The sequence below is a fragment of the Dryobates pubescens genome, chromosome Z (genome assembly GCF_014839835.1).
Source record: "Dryobates pubescens isolate bDryPub1 chromosome Z, bDryPub1.pri, whole genome shotgun sequence".
NCBI lineage: Eukaryota > Metazoa > Chordata > Aves > Piciformes > Picidae > Dryobates > Dryobates pubescens.
Window position 1 is genome coordinate 99643864 of NC_071657.1, and position 20144 is coordinate 99664007.

The following is a 20144-nucleotide window of genomic DNA, read 5'->3' on the forward strand; positions in this document are numbered from 1 at the left end:
AACCCCAACTAAACAAACAAAAAATGGAAGTTTCTACTCAAAGATCCCAAAAGCCTAACAGCACTGTTACAACTAATGTCACAACACTCTAAGTTTCAGTACTAAGATGTTAAAGCAGTGTTGTGAAAATTTAGCATGAAATAGCTTCTGCTTACATACAAGCTTACAGGTAGGTATTTGAGATTCTCCCGGTCAGTGATGAATATTGGTCTAAGTATACAGAAAAAGCAGGTGGAATGTCTTCTACCTTTATTGAGTCCTCAACCTGATGTACTTTAAGAAAGCCAGCCAGTATTCCATTCAGTCAGTCCTTTCAGAAAATAGCCACTAGGTTAATCAAAGAGTATTTGGCTTATGGTTCTCACAGTTCAAAGGAAATAAATCCAAGAGAGCCCATGTTGTTCAGTCTTGGCAACTTCGGGGCTTTCAGACAGAAGTAAAGACAAAATTGTTGAGAGTTAATATCAGAACTGAAGTTTCTATTGACTATAGCTTAGGGATGCAGAACCTGGAGGTATTTCTAAGACTCTTCATCAAGCCCATAGTCTTTGAATGATCTTTCTCTTTCTAAATCAAAATGCACAATCTTACTTTTCATGTTCATACTGGTTTTGTATTTCATATATGCAGTTGGTTCAGTTATGAGACAAGAAGGAACAGCAAGCACTGACGATAGCCACGTCTCCCAAAATAGGATAACAACTAAAATCATTTACAAGATGATGATCTCAGATAAAGTTCCCTCCCCAAAGTCCCTTCAAAGTTTTGAAGTACATTGTGTGGTGGCATTAAGAATTGTGAGTAAATGGAATTGCTTAGTTGTTTTTTATCACAGTTGAGAAAAAAATTATTTGAAACAAAATACATTGATCCAGATAAATACATGACACATCTTCAACTTCTCCTCATAGAAAATAATCAGTAAACTAATTACTGCTCAAAATAAACTCAGAAAGGATACAAACTTATTTTTGAAGTAACAATGGGAAAAAAATTCAACATGACAGTGTAAGTCTTACTGGCAGGCCAATGAGACATTGGCATTTGCCACTGAAACAATAGATTCCCTTCTCTGCAATCTAAAAATTGATGCCAGAAATATCTTCAGGTAGGTTTCCACTTTTGTGCAAGACTTGCTTTTCAAGCAGCCTTACTTGTTATCATACTTAAACTAGTGCTGTAACCAAATTATTATACAAGCAGTCTAGTCATAGTCAATGTTTGACTGCACATAGACATACAATACATACTATGACACACCTAAATGGTTATGTCACCCAGAACAAGAGGTAAGTAGCCTTAAACTATTTTTAATTTTAATATTTCCTTATTTTAAAATGGTACTCTTTTGTATCAATTTTGTATTAATTCTGCTTAAGAAAAATATCGATAGTTCAAGTGTAACTGATGTGTAAAAACAGGTTTTGGAAATATGAACTATTCAGAATCCCATTGGTGAAGAAACATTCCAATTGATAAAACCGAAACACTTGTCATACATCTTAAAGCTCATTGACTGGTTAGGACGTTAGCAAAGTGAAAATCCTGACAATATTTTGCATTACAACTAGCCCTCGGGTTGTTTACTAAAATGTCAGACAAAGATTTGTTGAGATGTCAGCTGTTTTCTCTCCTGCATGACTACTCTGACATTTAATAAGGTATGCAGTATTGCTCTTTAAAATTTCTAATGGATAACATGAAATCACCACTCTGAAGCATCAGAAAACAGCAATGCTTTAAAAGCTTCGAGAGAATCATGTATACACAGTCAAGTTAAAGGTACAGTAGATTTCATAATGCCAAACAAATGAAATCATTAAAAGCATGTATGCTTCAAGGTTTCATGTGTTTATGATAAAGTTAGTGCTATTCTCAAGCATCAAATTTGATATGGGAAAAGACTTAAAAGATTGGTATGGTTAAAAGAATGAGGCAGCTCTACAAGTGTTAATGGAACTTCAGCAGGACTTGACACAAGCTGGAATGTATCATATGAATCCAAAATAAAAGAGTTTTTAAAATTTTCCCAAAAAAGTCCTACATATCAAGAACACGAAAATGTACAACAGGAAAACAAAATCCAGTGTTTTCTACTTATTCAAGCATATACTGCAGGTTAATACAGCAAGTTAGTTCCTCTAGATGAGAAAATCACAGCCTAAGTAACACAAAAGACTCTTATTCAGAGAGAAGAGAAAGGCATATGCAAAAAAAGAAAAGACCACAGAGCAGAAAAAGTTGATTAGCTACCGACAACACATTACACATTCAGACCTTGAAATAGTTAAATCAAACAGTAAGTATACTTTATGACCTACATGTAGATTATCCCCTTGACTTTGTTCAGTTTTGTAAAACACACATTAAAAAAAGATTTACAAAAATACTGACAACAGATCAGATTCCTACCACCTCAATACCTTCCTCTTCTTTTGACCTTTTCTACATTTCAGCAGTTTTCTTCAGTAGTTTTGGTGAGGTTTTTTTTTGTTGTTGTTGTTTTGGGTTACTACTCCTCTTGCATAACATCCATTGATAATATGCACTGACTCAGTTCACTGGTACAATTAGAACCATTTACATCCGAAAGCTTCTGGTTCTGTGAAATGGTTGAAAAGGCTTTTTAAAGGCCCACATCAGAATTGGTGGTTTCTGTTTATTCTTTTCTGCAAATAGCACCGCTTCAGTTTCAGGAGTAGGAAATCGTACTCTATACACTTCAGGGTAAGATTTCTGAAACTAGAAAAATACATCAATTTCAGTAAAAAAATTCTTTCAGACTTGTAAATTAAAAAACCAAAAAAACTATTAAGTGCAACCTGCACCTTTGCAGCAGGAAAGCTTTTTATACCTCTACATAGAAAATCAGGTGATATTTTGATTTAAAAGTTTTCGATTTCCAAGAGTACCTGTAACACTGCTTTAAATCTCAGTAACTCTCTACAGGAATAAACATCTAATCCTCAAAGCATTTCAGTTAATATTAAAGCATTTAGAGCAATTTTTATTTACTTGTTTAAGTTTCTTCTTCTTATCTTTCACTGATATTTCTTTATTCATTGCAATTTCTTCCAATAAAGCTGCCAGTGGTTCTTGAGAGCCAGTTGCCCTTTGGTATTCAAATTCATCTGTACCGATTTGGTGACAAAATGATGGAGGAGTAAAAGTTGCACCAGTTTCAGCTCCAGCATACTTTATCTGAAGGAAGAATTTGAAGAAAAAAAACAACCCAAAAACGACAGCTATGACAGATCATCTTTGAACAGAACAAAATACAGTATCAGGAAATGGAAATGAAAAAGCAATGAAAAAGCTGAGCAAGTAAGGACAGCGCCAAAAGAAAAATCAACATTAATGGAAATACTTTTAAAGCATTCATAGTTTCTTAAAATCACAAACATAATTTCAGCATTTCATGGATAAGACAGGGCTGAACACCAGGAAAGCATTTTATAGCTCTTATCTCTAAGCCATTCAAGGACTGTTTAGTTTCATTTAAACATATAGTTATGGCCAAATACCAGCAAGTTAATATTAATTAGCAATTCATAAGGTAGCAAAGACAGAACAAAGTCCTTAAGAACTGTCAGACACTGGTGCAAAAAGCATAAATTGATATGGAAGCACAGAGGCATAAAAGGCAGAGCACAGAGGCATTCATTGGATACCTACTTGGACTCTCTGGAGATGTATAATATGTTCTTCGATAGAAGATTTTAAGGTGGAAGGAACGCTTAGAATTTCCTGGTAATTATCCATGAGGAAAGATACTAGTTTAGCAGCAAGCAGTTCATCCAAGTCCATTTCATCCTTTGAACATAGAATACAACGGGAAAAAGCCTGAACCATCTGAGGGGAAAAAAAAAAATCCCAATGTTACTGTATATTTTTCTGTTTAGGGGTAGGGAATCAACCTAACTTTAAAACTGATCTTTAAGAAAATAGATTTTAACAGCACAATACTTACCACACTTCCAAAATATCAGTCTATTAACCAAAAAAAGAGAGTGCATTGTGGATAGTTGGACTGACTTGACTCATACATGTGACCTTGCCAAATCTCCATTTCACGTGGCTTTCTCAGTGAAACAGGACACAAATATCCCAGAGATTTTTAAAATAACACAGGAATTTGAAAGTTAGTACAACATACTTGAACCCTAAAGGATTAACTTCTAAAGATAACATTGTTTATAACAATTATTTTGATTAACTGTAGACTGAACATGAGCCTGCAGTGTGCCCAGGCAGCTAAGAGGGCCAATGGCATCCTGGCCTGCATCAGGAACAGTGTGGCCAGCAGGAGCAGGGAGGTCATTCTGCCCCTGTACACTGCACTGGTTAGGCCGCACCTCGAGTACTGTGTCCAGTTCTGGGCCCCTCAGTTTAGGAAGGAGGTTGACTTGCTGGAACGAGTCCAGAGAAGAGCAACAAAGTTGGTGAGGGGTTTGGAACATAAGCCCTACGAGGAGAGGCTGAGGGAGCTGGGGTTGCTTAGCCTGGAGAAGAGGAGACTCAGGGGTGACCTTATTACTTTCTACAACTACCTGAAGGGAGGTTGTGGACAGACGGATGTTGGTCTCTTCTCCCAGGCAAGCAGTACCAGAACAAGAGGACACAGTCTCAGGCTGCGCCAGGGGAGGTTCAGGCTGGATGTTAGAAAAAAGTTCTATACAGAAAGAGTGATTGCCCATTGGAATGGGCTGCCTGGGGAGGTGGTGGAGTCGCCATCACTGGAGGTTTTCAGGAGAAGACTTGATGGGGTGCTTGGTGCCGTGGGTTAGTTGTTTGGGTGGTGTTGGATTGGTTGATGGGTTGGACGCGATGATCTTGAAGGTCTCTTCCAACCTGGTTTATTCTATGTATTCTATGTATTCTATGTATTTAATCTTTAAGATATAACCTCAGCAGTAACAAAATAAAATTTTAATCAAATACTATTCACAGGTAATCAGAAACGTCATTGCCATGAAACAAAGTTTCTTTTATACGTGTTACTATAGGACTTTTACGGAGCTGAATTTTCTGTTGCACTTCTCACAGAAAACTTGAGCATTAACCCAAAGTAATACATCATCTTAGACAGTCAAAATTGCCAAGTTATGCATAATAACTTTGCAATAACATGTTCTTGCAAAAATCAGCTCTACAAGTAGTCATACAGAAAAAGCATTAGCAAAGCCTAGGATTTTGGCAAATTCTGATTAAAAGTACTTTCAAAGTTTTCTGTATTTAAGCAATGAAAAAAATTAGTACTGAAATAAACTAAATTAGTACTGAAATTATTTTTTTTTCATGTCTGAAAACAGGTAAAACAAAACATTCTGCTCCATATTTCTAACTATGATTCGAGCACATAGTTCTTGTCTCTCACACTGTCTTCAATGATGAAGTATACCAGAGACTTCCATCTACCGTATTTTTTTTCTGCTTAATAGTGAAATCAGTGGTTATTTAACTTTGAAAGATTAGGAAACAGCCAAATTCTGAGACAATTCTTTATTTGTTCACAATTTACCAAGAAATTCCAATTTATTATAATTCAGAATAGCTTTTCACAAAGCTAGAACACATAGAATAAACCAGGTTGGAAGAGACCTTCAAGATCATCGCGCCCAACCCATCAACCAATCCAACCCACCTAAATATAGAATAGACAAATGAATGTTCTTCAAACAAGCAGATTGCATTTTGTGTACATTCTCCAGTAATAATCTTTTACCTGTGCTACTCCAAAGGCCTTCTGCCTTACATTATACATACCAAGGTTCTGGTCTGCAGTGATTCAGAAAGAGGTGGCAAATTCTTGTTGAAGCTGATTTTTGCCATCATCCTCACCAACAGTTGTAGTCTTTTCCGATTTTCCGGTGGCAGCAGGAGACAAGATATCTGAAGAGCTTCTACAGCCTTGCTGTGTTTTTGCAGTAGACCTGTTTTATACAAGATTCTCCATTATTTATTTCCATAATATTTAACATAACATTTGTAAAACTGTTTCCCCAAAGCCCTGAATAATTTTGTCACCCCCAACTGGAATTACTGATGAGATTTTCCTCAGTCAATTTTCCTCAATCTATTGGCACTGCTCTTACAGCAGCTAAGGATGCTGCTGGTCTTTGCCACAAGGATGCATTGCTGGTTCATGGTCACAGTACCCAACCAGACTGCCAAGAACTTTTTAGCAAAACTGCTTTCAAGTCAGTCACCCTCAACATGCACTGGAACACAAAGTTTTTCCCCACCAAGGACAGGACTTGCCCCAGGCTGTTGAGGTCCCTCTTCATTGTAGTACAACCTTTAGCTGTATTAATACAAATGCAGTTCTCTGCATACTTGTTTAGGACAGTGTCCCACCATCAAGGTCAAGTGTTAACCATTCCTGGTCCCATTTTTCTGGGACCCATGTATCCCATGCTGACTGACCATCTGAGGATCATCTGGCCCAATCCCATCGCAGGTCATTGTGGGAGAGTCACTGAAGGTGCTTACCTCAAGTGTCTCAAATAATCCCACTAAGGCCAAATAACAGATTTTTAGCCATTCAAATACTTGTGTTGAGTGTCTGAAGGAGGCTGTTTAGGCATATTTCTTGCTAAACCTGAAATTTTCAAACATATACTCCCAGTATTTTAAAATAAATTATGTAAGAAATTAAGATAAACTAGTGTATCTCTTGAAAGCTCATATTCCCCTGACTTGTAAATCTATTAGGAAGGAAGGATTCCATAATAACTTTTTTTTTTTGTGGAAGAGACCACAGAATTAATTCCTGGGTTATTTTATGAAGTGCACAATTTCCATTCATTTCCACATAAACATCGGCATGAATTATTTCCTCTCATTTTTACATCTGTGAAGTAAAATTCTTAAAACCTGAAAGATCTGAAACATAATGGAAATGCAAGCAGAAAGTATGAAAGGAGAGGAACAATTTAAAAAATATTATCAAGAATATCTGTTGCCTAAGAGAAAGAAGTCATAAAATTAACTGTTTAGTCTGACACAAGATTGTCCAAGTACAAAAATACTAAATTCCAGAAACAAAAGTACTATTCTGAATTCCTTTTTAATCTCAATAGTTTATTAAAAGCAATGTTGGCCCACTTAGGGAAGCTCAGAAAAGCTACAAAGAATGCTTACTCTTCCACTCAGCTGCTCTTTTGATATATAACTACAAAATGCAACCAAGTATTTTCACATTTACCATCTTTCAATGGACCATCTATAACTATAGGATAGGTGAATCAGACAGTGTGAAGTCTTAAGTTATGGTGAATAACTAAAAATTGTTTTTAAAGCACTAGATTAGTTAATGTATATTCTAAGCTTAAGCAATAACATAGTTTAATTTCTTTTAAATGTCTTATTGTCAGGGTTAAGTACAGTCCTTACAGCCCTAATCCTTTTTAATCTAGACTCAACCAAGCAATTTCTGAAAGCCTGTGTGGTTTTAAAATGCTTAGGGATAAAAGAAAAAAATTAAAAAAAAAAAAAAAATCAATCATGAAATCCATGTTAGGTGTGGCAGGGCTAAGCAATGAAAGAAGCCTTTAAAAATTGTAAAGACAAGCAATGGAAGGATTTTTAACTAATGTGGTAAAAAAAGATCTTGTGATATGAAATAAATTTAAATATTAAACTATTCTCTGCATAGAATGGACAGGGCAGCTCCTCAACAAATGAGCTGTGATACTATTTGAGTATGGTAAACTAATTCCAGGAATTCAAGTCAAAAGAATAATTTTATTGCATCTTGAGCTACTTACCTAACACGCTAACAAAAACATCAAAAAAATGAAACGTGAGAAGAGGTTCTTTCTTCTGTTCAAAGTAGTCTAATATAGTTTTGAAGACATCTCTTTCAAATCCTGAGTATGTAGGCTGCTTCAAATCTGAGTAACTTGGTGCTACAAAGAATGACAAGCAAAAATAAAAAAGAAACTTAAGAAATTCGCATCCAACATCTAGATCACTATTGTCCATTCCAGCCAATAAAAATGAAATATCAAGTAGGGAAAAAACCACACCCCAAAACTTAGAATCGTTCTTCAAAATGTAAGTGAAATTGAACTGCTCTAGTGAAAACATACAGCAGAAGGAAAATATTAATAAAACAGCTAAACTATTGTAGATTTCACTGAAATATGCTGCACTGGCAGGAAAATATACGCTGCCAGGTCTTTTCCAACTTTAAGGCGATTACAGGAAAAAAAAATAGTGACTGTGAATAGAAAGATGATTTGATAAAACAGTAAAGACAGTCAATTCAATTGGTATTTTACAGGGGTGGGTGTTTTGGGTACTTTTTTGGTTTGTTTTCTGATTGTTTTTGTGGGGCTGTTTGGGTTCTTTAGTTTTGTTTGTTTGTTGGTTGGTTATTTTGTTGTGGTTTTTTTCCTGTTCATTTTTCCGTCCATTTTCTTTCTTCTGAATTTACTTACAGTTTGCTAGACATTTCATTGCTGATAATATCCAGTGAGGTAGTTCTTCTGCAGGGGGAAAAAAATGAACAGAAACATTAATGTGGGAACTATCTTGAAATTCATCTATACTCTAGTACCTGCAGTACTCAGTATCAACTAATTATGCTCACTACTTTTACAATTCAGTCTACAAATCGGATATCACAAGTTTTTAACCTGCCCTGAAAAAAAAGGCAAAATTAGTTCACAGAATCAACCAGGTTGGAAAAGACCTCAGAGATCTTCAAGTCCAACCTATTACCTAATACCTAACACCTCATAACAACTAAACCATAGCTTGAAGTGCCACGTCCAATCCTTTTTTGAATATCTCCAGGGACGGTGACTCCACCACCTCCCTGGGCAGCACATTCCAGTGGCCAATTACTCTTTCTGGGAAGAACTTTCTCCTCACCTCAAGTCTAAACTTTCCCTGGCATAGCTTGAGACTGTGTCCTCTCATTCTGTTACTGGCTGCCTGGGAGAAGAGACCAACCCCCACCTGCCTACAACCTCCCTTCAGGTAGCTGTAGACATCAATAAGGTCTCCCCTGAGCCTCCTCTTCTCCAGGCTACACCTGGAAGTTATACCTTTACTAGTGCATTTCAGTGGAGCTTTCACTCTGAATTGAAGATGATGGAAAGCACTCCTACATTCAGTTCTGTCACTTCTGCAAGGAGGAAGTTACTATCCTTGGGCACTACAATTGTCTTTAAAAAGAACATGTATGTGCTCTGAAGGAGATTTCACTCACAAATCAAACCAGACTTCTCTTCAAATCTTGTGGAAAATATGGAGGCAGTAGTATTGTAAGTAATCTATCACAGCAGCAAAGATGCTTTACTTTCTTCCTGATGTGCAAAGTGTTTTTAAACTCAGTACTAATTTTAAAGCACAATGACTGAAAACTGAGAAAGTTAAGCATCTCTTAGTATACAATTTGATTCTTTCCCCATTTTTAATACATATTTCCTTCACATAAACACTCCAGTTGAAGCAGTTAAGGTCTTGTCTCTCAAAACCATCAGGAAGTGAGTAATACCCCTCTTCATAAATGAAAAGCTGCTGCTCCTTTTCCTTCACCTTTCAATGCTGCTAAAGCAGGAATATGTTTAAGAGAGTGAACACAGAATAAACACTGATTCTTACTATTGTGACATCAGTGGATAACAGCGATATACTTCATAAAAAACCTGGTACAGATGTGATCATACACGTATAAAGATGCTACATGTTTATATAGATTAGAACTAACCCTTTTCTATGTTAGTAAATGATAATATAACTAAGTTAAATAAAAGCTTCTAAAATACTCACTTGATTTGTCTTCTAAAGTGACAATGCCTTGCTTATTGACATTGTATACATTTTGGACTATGTGTGTTGAATTCACAAGTTTTGTGTCTAACACTTCGTCCAGAGAATCCAAACCCAGGACCTTTTGTAATCTGCAAAAATACAAAATACATAGTACAAACATCATCTAATCTGACAAAGACAAACATAGTATTAGGATAGGTACAATGCTGAAAAAGATTTCTCCATTTCATAGAATCACAGAATATCTAAAGTCAGGAGAGACCCCTCCAACTCACTGCTCCTTGCAGAACAAGCTTAAAGTAAACCATATGACTAGAAGCATCATCCAGGCAAACACTCTTTGAACTCAGGCCAGCTTGATGTTCTGATCACTTCCTTTGGGAGTTTGTTCCAGTCATTGACCAACCTCTTGGTGAAGAGCTTTTTTACTGACATCCACTCTGACTTTCCCCTGATACAGCTTCATTCTATTTCCTTATGTCCTATCTTGTGGTGACCAGAAAGAGACATTACTAGGGTGAAGAGACCAACCTCCACCTTACTACAACCTTCTTTCAGGTAGCTGTAGAGAGCAATAAGGTCTTCCATCAGCCTCCTCTTTTCCAGACTAAACAATCCTAGTTTCCTCAGCTGCTTCTCAAAAGTCTTGTTCTCTGTATCCTTCACCAGCTTCGTTGTCCTTCTCTGGACATCCTCCAGCAACTCTATGTCCTTTTTGTAGTGACGGGCCCAAAACTGAACACAAGATCCAAGAAGCAGCCTCTCCAGTGCCAAATACAAGGGCATGATCACCCCTACTCCTGCTCGCCACACTACCAGAACAAGAGGGCACAGTCTCAGGCTGCGTCAGGGGAGGTTTAGGCTGGAGGTTAGGAGGAAGTTTTACACAGAGAGAGTGCTTGCCCACTGGAATGTGCTGCCTGAGGAGGTGGTGGGGTTGCCGTCGCTGGGGGTGTTCAGGGCAAGGCTTGACAGGATGCTTGGTTGCATGGTTTAGTTGATTAGGTGGTGTTGGACACGATGATCTTGAAGGTCTCGTCCAACCTGGTTTATTCTATTCTATTCTACTATTCCTGATACAGGCCAGAATGCTGTTGGCCTCCTTGGCAACTTGGCCATGCTGCTGATTCATGTTTGGCCAGCTGTCAACCAGCACCCTCAGGTCCTTCTCTGCTGGTCAGCCTTCCAGCAACCCTTCCCCAAGCCTCTAGTATTGCATGGGGTTGTTGTGACATAAGTGCAGCTCCCAGCACTTGGCATTGTTAAACCTCTGTAGTGGGTTGAAATTTCCCAATGCATTAACTAAGCACAACTGACCCAGTTGGAAGCAAAAGGAAGCTGTATTTACAAAGCAAAACCTACGCTCTACAATGGAATGCAATAAATACGTACAAAGTATACAGTATTTACAATATCGCGCAGGTATTTGCAATCAGAAAATAGCACAGAAAACCCCCCGGTCAAAGCAACCAGGGAAGCTGCTCCACTGCACCCCACCAAAACCTCCCAGACCCCCTGTACCAAGAGAGAGAGAGAAGCAGTGTTAGTCTTATCTCAAGGTCAGCCAGAAGCGTTATCTTCCCAGCAGAACAGCTAGACCAGAGAAGAAAAGAAGGAATGGGAATGGAAGTAAAATGTGTAAGATGTTTATAGAATAGCTACTTCTATACCAGACATCCTGTCTAATGAAATTCATTTAGAATAATTTTTTGTTTTCCTTTTTACACCCAATAGTGAATTATGTATATTTTTCTACTTTTCTGCTTGAAATCTGCAGTTTCATTTTAAAGGAATAGTCTAAAACTGCCACAACCTCATACAACTGACCTCAGCCCAGCTGGCACCATTGTCCCCTATCCCTTGAGTCACTGTGCTCAGCCAGGCAGAGAAAGTACAGGCAATTTCCCCATTCATGTGTCCTGCCTGCCTTCTGGCTGACCTCTCCAAGCAGAGGAGATCCTCTACCTGAGCACCTCCTACAGGTGTTTTCAACTGCTGGTGACCAGTGCTGGTGTAAAAGCAGGACACACCCTGCAACCTGACAACAGAATGGCATCATTTTCCTACTGGAGCTTCACCTGGGCAGCTCTGTCAGTTGGGGTGGGTGCAGAGTTTAGAGAGGTTATGCCTTTCTGTCAGGTGGATACCATTGCTCTCTAGTTAAGTGGGCAGAAGTACAGTTCCTCCCCAGGCACTTGCTGTCCCACACCCTGTTTGACCACCTGGTCACTAGTGCTCAGTAGGAGCTTCTTTCACAGGTGTGGAGGAGCTTGGCCATCATTGCTCCTGGCCCTGCCCAGGTCCCATCCACCTCTGTTTCACAAGCAGTGGGCTCCTGGCAGGTCTCTGTTCCCCTAGTTGAGGAAATCCTTCTGTGTACCATGTTACATCACTCCATTGCAGATCATAGCAGCACTGGAGCTTCTTGCCTTGGCATCAAGCTCATTACATGGAAATAATGTGCTAGGTCCAGACGAAAGTGATCATTAGCAAGGCCTCAACTGTGCTGTGAAAAGTAGCTAATCTGTATTGGTTTTTTCTCCTGCATAAATAGTTGAAATCAAAGCTTTTAACTTTGCAATGGATATTCCTTTCAGAAATGGTAAAGAGCATCTGAATCTCAAAGCCTTCTGCACTCAATTAGCCACTACATATCTTACCTCATGTGAAGTACTGTACTTGTCTGAAAGGTTTCATGGTATTGCACTTCAACAGAAGTGCTTCTATTTTCTAGCAACAAGACAAAAAGAGAAAGTCTGAGGAAAAAAGTGATTAAGCAAGACAAAGTCCACACAACAAAGGGACACAAATAACACAGGAAAAATTCAAAAGGTATTAAAGTTTCTTTGCAAACATTTTTTGCTGAATTTGTTAGCCAGATAACAAGCAGTATACCTAATCTAGCCACTATGGCTTTGATAGCAGCAATGAAGAGTGAGTGAAGCTACAAGCATTGCTAGAGAAGACAGACAAGACTATAACCTACTAGACAGATATAACATAACAGCATGAATACATAGAATACATAGAATACATAGAATAAACCAGGTTGGAAGAGACCCTCAAGATCATCGCGTCCAACCCATCACCAATCCAACTCCGCCCAAGCAACTAAGCAACTAGAATTATACTCACTGTGCTAAAGTCATGGATTTCCATATCTCTTCTATATGTGTTTGTGTTAGTTCTCTGCGGAACAGATGTCTGCATACAGGTACCTCCCCTATAGCTATACTGTGTCGCTTGTACCACATCTCAGAGCTCTGAAATCAGAAAAAACACTCTGCATCAGCTGGTGACTTTTCAAGTATTAAACAGCACCATAGATATATTTTAAATCATGCTCCCTATTACAAGTGTTTTAAATAGCCTTAAATTCCAGTAAGGTCTCCATGACGCAAGTGAGCGCAGAGGGTTTTCAGATGTAGAGCATCTTTTCTTAGTTACGAGTGGCATCCAGTCTTGTGTTCAGATCCTCCCTGGGACTATAATCAGTTCAACTCACTTGTTTTCAGCTACCTCTTTAAGATTAAATATCTGCTCATGGGAAATTTAATGGAGAAATATTAAAAACAGGTGTTCATCCCTGTTCAGCAAATACCAATCATAACTAAACAAGTTCATTACAGGTTCTGTACATGGAAAAAGTAAAGGAAATACTTAGAGCTGAAGACATCAATCCAGTCTAGTCCACTACCATAGCAGTAAAGCAGAGAATGCAAGAGACTGCTATCCTTTACTCAACCTTCATATGCAGGCTTGATGGTTGAAGATTGACATGAATGGGTTGGTAGGTGAACATACAGTACAGTTTGTGTCAGCAGGGTTCTTTCCAAGAAAAAAACTAATCATTCCCAGCTTTTTGATTTATATCACAGAGCAGTCCTAACAGATAAACAGTATTCCTTGTGATAAACCCAATCCCATACTGCACTGCAGGAGTGCATTTAATTACTCCAAGCACTAATTATCTGTCATTCAACAAAGCTAGACCAGACATATTTTGAATAAAATAGCACCCTGTGTAATTGGCATTTGGTCTCCACATCAGTGTTCCACTACAGAGACCCATGCCCCCCAGTCCACACAGGAAATAATTGTTCCAATATATGCTGGAGCAGTTTAAGTTGCCACCACTTTCAGCTACCAGTCTACTTCACCACTGCAGTAGAAGTTACACCTTTCTATAAAAGAGCCAGAAAATCTGGTACTTTTGCTTCAGTTACTTCAGTTTCTGGTTCCCTGTATTAACCAACATTGACAGTGAAAGATTGAGCTATACCAGATTCTTTGCTGTCTCATCTAAGTCAGATACATACAGGTAATCTTTTACTAACTCTTACCAGGCTAGGATGCTTGAGAAGAAATTCAGAAGACAGATGGATGATACAGCATGATAGAATTGCAGCAGATACTTGCTCAGCAATTAAAATCTGTCCTAAACTCTCCTTATCTCAACCCACAGGGATTTGATTTTGCTTCAGATTTCTCCTCCCCATCCTTCTGGGGGTGAAGGTAGCAGTTAGCAAGTGGCTATGTGGAGGTTAGCTGCATCTGGGCATAAAGGTGCACTAAATGTGCACATAAGTAATTGGATTACAACTGGACTAACCATTTAGGCTAGCATCCTATACTGGCAAGCATTAATAAAAAGGCCAAAATGATCAAAGCAATCCAGAGTTTACAAAATATGAAAACCCTCCCATACAAGACATGTATATTCTAAACCTTGCCTCTAGCATAATTGAGTAAAATCTAGGCTTTTAAGATGTCCAGATGGCAAGAACTGATACCATTTTGGTTTACTAATAAAAACAGATTTTTCAACAACTTTACAGAGACTTTATCAGTCCAGGCAAGCATGGGGCAGATGATTCCCACTCACTCTCACAGAGAGTAACAATGAAAGCAGGACTTCTTCACAGCCACAACATATACCTTACGAAAATGGATTTGAATCATTAACAACCTTTCAGCAGCTAGGAAGGGAATAATACTGTTCTGCTATGTGGAGTGGCTGAATAAAAGTTACAGTGCAAGTGACAGTAAAGTAACTATTTTGTCTTGTCCTATAATAAATCCCTATTGCAAACTGGAATGCAAACATACAGGCAAATACAGCCATGTTGAATTTCAGATGCTCAGGACAACACCTACAGCAGAAAGAATACCAAAAGTCACCATCCCCAGCACACCATTAAGAACAACTTCATATAAAATTGAAGCAGAAGTATTTTGCACTCAATTTTATAACTAAGTATTTTGTACAGCAGCAAAAAGAGCATTAGTTCAGTTTTGCTTTCCAAATATGCATACATCTTGGGAAATAAAAACTGAGTATCTTACAATTGTGGCAGATTTCACTGGGATGTGCTCTTGGGAAGTGCCAGCCTTTGGTTGATCCCAGTCTGGAAATTTAATTACTTCCTTTCTACACGAAGGTTTCTTTGGATACGGCTTCAGTGGTGAAGAAGGAGGAAATCTACAATTAGAGAATACTTTCAGTGAATGTGAACTCCACCCTAGTCCACATTTGCCAATCAAAACTGTAGCAGACCTTCATATGCAAAAACACAGCAAATCCTTGGACGCTGAACAGCATGACTTTGTTGCCTGAAGAGCAAGCAACACAAAAATATCCTAAGGTATTTTGTTTAGCATACATCTGCTGCTTCAGAACAATTCAGGTTCTTTGTACCACTCCTAACAGAGCTAAGACTTGGATGAACATGGACATTCCATTGCATCTCAAACAGGACCAACACTGTGCACAGACAACTGACTCACTTCTCCATTAGAAGATGTTATACTGCTAGCATGCATCTCCTAAAGCAAAGATCTGTAACAACATTACATGACTGAAGCTTGGATTTAATGATCCTGCACACAAGTGTCCACACATTTTTGTTCACATGAACATGTTCTTCTGTGTTTACATGCTTTCTGGAAGATTTTATCCTGTTCTTTTCTGGAGTATTTTTCCAGCTGGTTATGCATGAAACTCATTCAATTAAGGCATTTCAAGAAGTGACAAAAAACCCACCAAAACAAACAAAACCACCCAAAACAAAACCAACAACAAAACCTCCCACCCACACACCACCAACAAAACCAAAACCCATGAACACAACAAACCCTAATCTAGTTCTTGCAGAAAACAAGGAACGTAAACTATGCCAGACACCGAAATGAGTCACATCCTCAGCCTGATCAGAATTAAACCACTGCCAAACTTCAGTCAGAGTGCATACAAAAGAATTAATGGCAGCACATCAGAAAGACAACTCAGTTTGACGGAGCTTACATAATCAGAATGGCCCAGAGCAGACCTTGTGTACCTGCACTCCTAGGTTTTAGATGCTGAGATTCCTGATGGTTGAGGAAATTGCTTCAATCTCCCTCTTTTAATTAGAATGCAAATGACAGTTATGTCCATGAGTGTGCAGCAAGAACTTGCATGCCATTGAACAGCATGAATTTAAATTCAACCAGGAAAGCTCAAGAGATCCTCAAATTTTCTCCAATATCTCAGCCCATCCTTTCATGATAGTTTCAATATTTAAAGTTTTTAAATTGCAGTTTTGTAAGTCCCGTGGTATTATCCTGCATGGCTTAAACATAAAATGGTTTTGACCACGCACACTGAGCCCATTTGGCATGTTACACAATGATCTTCAACAGAGTATCAACGAATTATCACTTTCTTCAGACAAACCTGAGGAGAAGTAATAAGCACCTTGCACTAATCCTGCAAGACATTGCTTTCTAAAGTAACCCAGATTACATTGCACATGTTTAGCTATTGAGTGTTCTCAACTTTTCAGCTCTTCATTATTTCTTAGAGCTTAAAATTTCTGCAGCTTTTGTTTCTTCCTTTGCCTTAGAGTATTTTCAACAGCACACCTTGAGTACTGTGTCCAGTTCTGGGCCCCTCAGTTTAGGAAAGATGTTGACTTGCTGGAACATGTCCAGAGAAGGGCAACAAAGCTGATGAGGGGGTTGGAGCACAAGCCCTGTGAGTAGAGACTGAGGGAGCTGGGGTTGTTTAGCCTGGAGAAGGGGAGGTTCAGGGGAGACCTTATTGATGTCTACAGCTAACTGAAGGGAGGTTGTAGCTAGGTGGGGGTTGGTCTCTTCTCCCAGGCAACCAGCACCAGAACAAGAGGACACAAGCTCAAGCTGCACCAGGGGAGGTTTAGACTGGATGTTAGGAAGAAGTTCTTCACAGAAAGAGTGATTGGCTATTGGAATGGGTTGCCCAGGGAGGAGGAGTCACCATCATTGAAGGTGTTTAGGAAGAGACTGGATGGGGCACTTGGTGCTATGGTTTAGTTGATTAGCTAGTGTTGGATGCTAGGTTGGACTTGATCTCAGAGGTCTTTTCCAGCCTGGCTAATTCTAATTCTTTAGTAAACTCATACAGTAAAAAAATGCAGCTTGCATACAAATAGCTAAGTCCTGTGATTTCTAGACATGTGTGACCCTAACACTCTGCCTAACCATGGGAAACAACATACTGGTTATTTTTACACAACATCTTAGTTTGCATACTCTGTGGAATGAGCAAGAACAGACTACTAATGAATGTAATGAATGACAGTTATGGACCACAGTGTACAGTTACAGTAAGTTAACACAGGAACGTATATAAAAAGTCTGAAGCATATTAAGGTTTCCAGAGTAGGCACTGTAAGTGGAATTAAGTTTCTTATACTGGTACCAGTTACCAACAGGGAAATGTATTTACAACATAATATTAGGATAATCCACCAGAGGGAGCTGCCAGGATATTAAATACATTAAGAATGGTGGGCTGGAAAATTGATGCTCACCTCTGTAAAAAGGAAAAAGCATTGTTTAATATTTAAAGCCAAACACCAAAACCATGAATAGCCTACACAGTTAATTTATGCATCAAACCCAGTATGAAAAAGATGGCTCCAATTCAAGAAGCATGAAAGGTACACAGTTCCCATTTTAAAAAATGTTTAATCAGTAACCTAGTTATCTTTTGATTGAGGGATAGATAAAGAACATTATTAAGACAGCTGTAACAGAAGAGCTGTCCTGTCCAGTAACATATCGTTAGGCAGGGCACAGAGAAAGTCAAAAAGCATCGAAACATTTCACTCAACCAAATTCCACAGTCTGTAGCTCAGGGAAGTCATGGCTGAAAACACAAAGGAAAGAAGAATGAAATAATTTGAATGTGTTGTGATGTCATTCAAAACAATTACAAACGAAAAACCGTAAGCACGCCAAGTCAAATCAGAGAGATATAGCATAATACAAAGCAGTTGCCAAAACCTATATTTAACCTTCTGACAAGAAAGAGAGAAGATAAAGCATTTAACACATATGGCACTAGTGAAAAACTGCTAGTAGTACTGCCATAAGAAGAATTGACAGAGAAGGACAGGTCCTAAGAACATACCAAAAACAGTACCATGCTTACCACCATTGTACAGTACTAGCACCTAACTGCATTTCTAACTCTAAACTCCAAACACTGACAGTTATCACTAAAGAAAATATATTCTTTAAACGAAAAGGGGGAGAAGACATTAACACCTCTTCAAAGACAGTCTACCAAATACAAAAAAATAAAATAAAAAAGTAAGACCATTGCACAAGAGTTGCTTCTCGTTTCTGAAAAACAAAATTATTAGTCACCTTGTATAAGTATACCTGTACAAGTGGCCATCATCTTGAAAGTCCTCTTTGCCCCATCTTCCTTTAATATCTTCAATAACATGATTTTTCAGGAATTTTTTAAGCAGCTTAACTGTTTGACTGCGAGTCACTTCTGGGCCAAAATTTTGATTAGAACCAAGCAGTTCATGCAAACAGTCCACTGCCTCCGAAGCTTTGAAGCAACGCTCGTAGCTTTTAAAGAGACACCGATGTTTTCGTAAAGGCATCCCAGCTCGAAAGAGCTCTATTATCTCGTTCCACTAGGGATGAAGAACAAAACCAACAGTTACAGGCACTCGTCTTTTATATGCACTTCAGCCGTACAAAGCGGTATCAGAACTCAAACAGATCTGAACACAGAACTACATATACTTTGTCATCCGAGTTCACAAGCACACTGAAACCAAAACTATGATTTAAAGAGCTAAAATCTGAGAAAACCCACAAGATTTATGAAGATTAAGTATCTAGAGGCCCATGCTATCTATGACTCTAGAAATACAGCTTTAACACCACTTGGGCTTTTAACGGGACAAAAGGATGTGCAGGACACATGGGGCCAGCCGCCCCACACAGACGCGGTGGGCCACGGCTGGGGACCGCCCCAGCGGTTCGCGACTGAGGACCGGCTGCTGAGGTAGACTCAGTGCCAGCCAGAACTGGCGGCGCACGGTTCTCAGGCCACAACGACCAGGCCAGCAGGGCAGGCCCGGGCAACCAAACCATCTCAAGGCAGCCAGCCGGCAGGGAGACTCTATAGAGCTCCGTCGGGCGCGGGGGCACCACCCGGGAGGGAATGGGCTACACAAAGGACGAAAGAAGAAACGGGGCACCCAGCCCCATGGGGGACACTCACCAGCCGGGTGGCGCGGTAGGGCCCAGGGCCGACGAACCTCGGCTCCATGGACGCGGCCAGGCCTCGCCGTCTCCACGGAAACGAGCAGCCGCGCGCGCCGACCGTTTGAATCCGGGCCCGAGGGGCGCAGCCTTCACCTATTGGGTGGCGGCGGCCACACGTGACAGAGCTCCTGATTGGCGAGGGGGAACCTCCGGACGGGTCGTCCCCCCCCGGCCTCGGCCGGCCTCGGGGACGCGCGGACCCCACCCGCGCGGCGAGTGGGAGAAGGAGGCCCCTGTGCGCACCGCCACGCCCCAGCACTGTGGCATCTCTGCCCCGCGGCAGGCCTGCGGGCTGGCTTCCTCCGCCGGGGAGCCGGACGTACCGGGGCGGGGTTCGCCAGGAAGGGAAATCAACGCCGCTGGGTGGAACCGGGTGCAGAAGTGCTGGAGGAAAACTCTCCTCCTGCCGGGTAGACGGCGTAAACGTAGCGTTTGGGTCAGTCTACGTCAGCGGGACCTTTAGGCTTCCCAGAGCATACGTTACTTCATTTTTAATATGTACTTAATTTTGAATATGAACATAACTATGTGTTTTTGTTTGCGCTCCTTCGGTGCAAGGGACACGGGACCAGGCTCAGGTTTGCGAAACAGTCAAACAATAAAATACTGGCCGATGAATTGCCACCTTGTTAGAGAATACAGACCTTTTATTAGTTTACAAAAAAAAAATCTGTCTGAATTCTCAGGACTCCCCAAGTGAGGAGTAGCTTGCAATGATTAGATAGGGTTGGGTGACTGGTTGGACTTGATCTTGGAGGTCTCTT

At 39.8% G+C, this 20144-nt stretch overlaps 1 protein-coding gene across 2 annotated transcripts; it reads right to left on the reverse strand.

The window, feature by feature from the left end:
• Positions 1–2567: 2567 nt before the first annotated feature.
• DEPDC1B (DEP domain containing 1B) lies at positions 2568–19384 on the reverse strand. Of its 2 annotated transcripts, XM_054178557.1 has the most exons (11): positions 19337–19384; positions 18475–18740; positions 15133–15268; positions 12922–13049; positions 9784–9914; positions 8445–8492; positions 7770–7910; positions 5767–5933; positions 3676–3852; positions 3016–3201; positions 2568–2742 (listed from the first exon to the last, which is right to left on the reverse strand). In XM_054178557.1, the coding sequence occupies exons 1-11, from the start codon at positions 19382–19384 to the stop codon at positions 2581–2583; spliced, it is 1590 nt and encodes a 529-aa protein (XP_054034532.1). In that variant the 3' UTR covers positions 2568–2580. The 2 variants fall into 2 exon arrangements, with proteins under 2 accessions (XP_054034532.1, XP_054034533.1); XM_054178558.1 differs by lacking the exon at positions 3016–3201.
• Between the last annotated feature and the right edge of the window lie 760 nt (positions 19385–20144).

Excerpts from the sequence above, each read along its gene's own strand:
- DEPDC1B (XM_054178557.1), bottom strand. The coding sequence starts at position 19,384 with ATGGAGCCGAGGTTCGTCGGCCCTGGGCCCTACCGCGCCACCCGGCTG. Across the intron at positions 8,493-9,783 it reads CACTTTAGAAGACAAATCAA|AAGAACTACCTCACTGGATA; the intron begins GTGAGTATTTTA and ends TTCCCCCTGCAG. Across the intron at positions 7,911-8,444 it reads AATGAAATGTCTAGCAAACT|CACCAAGTTACTCAGATTTG; the intron begins GTAAGTAAATTC and ends CATTCTTTGTAG.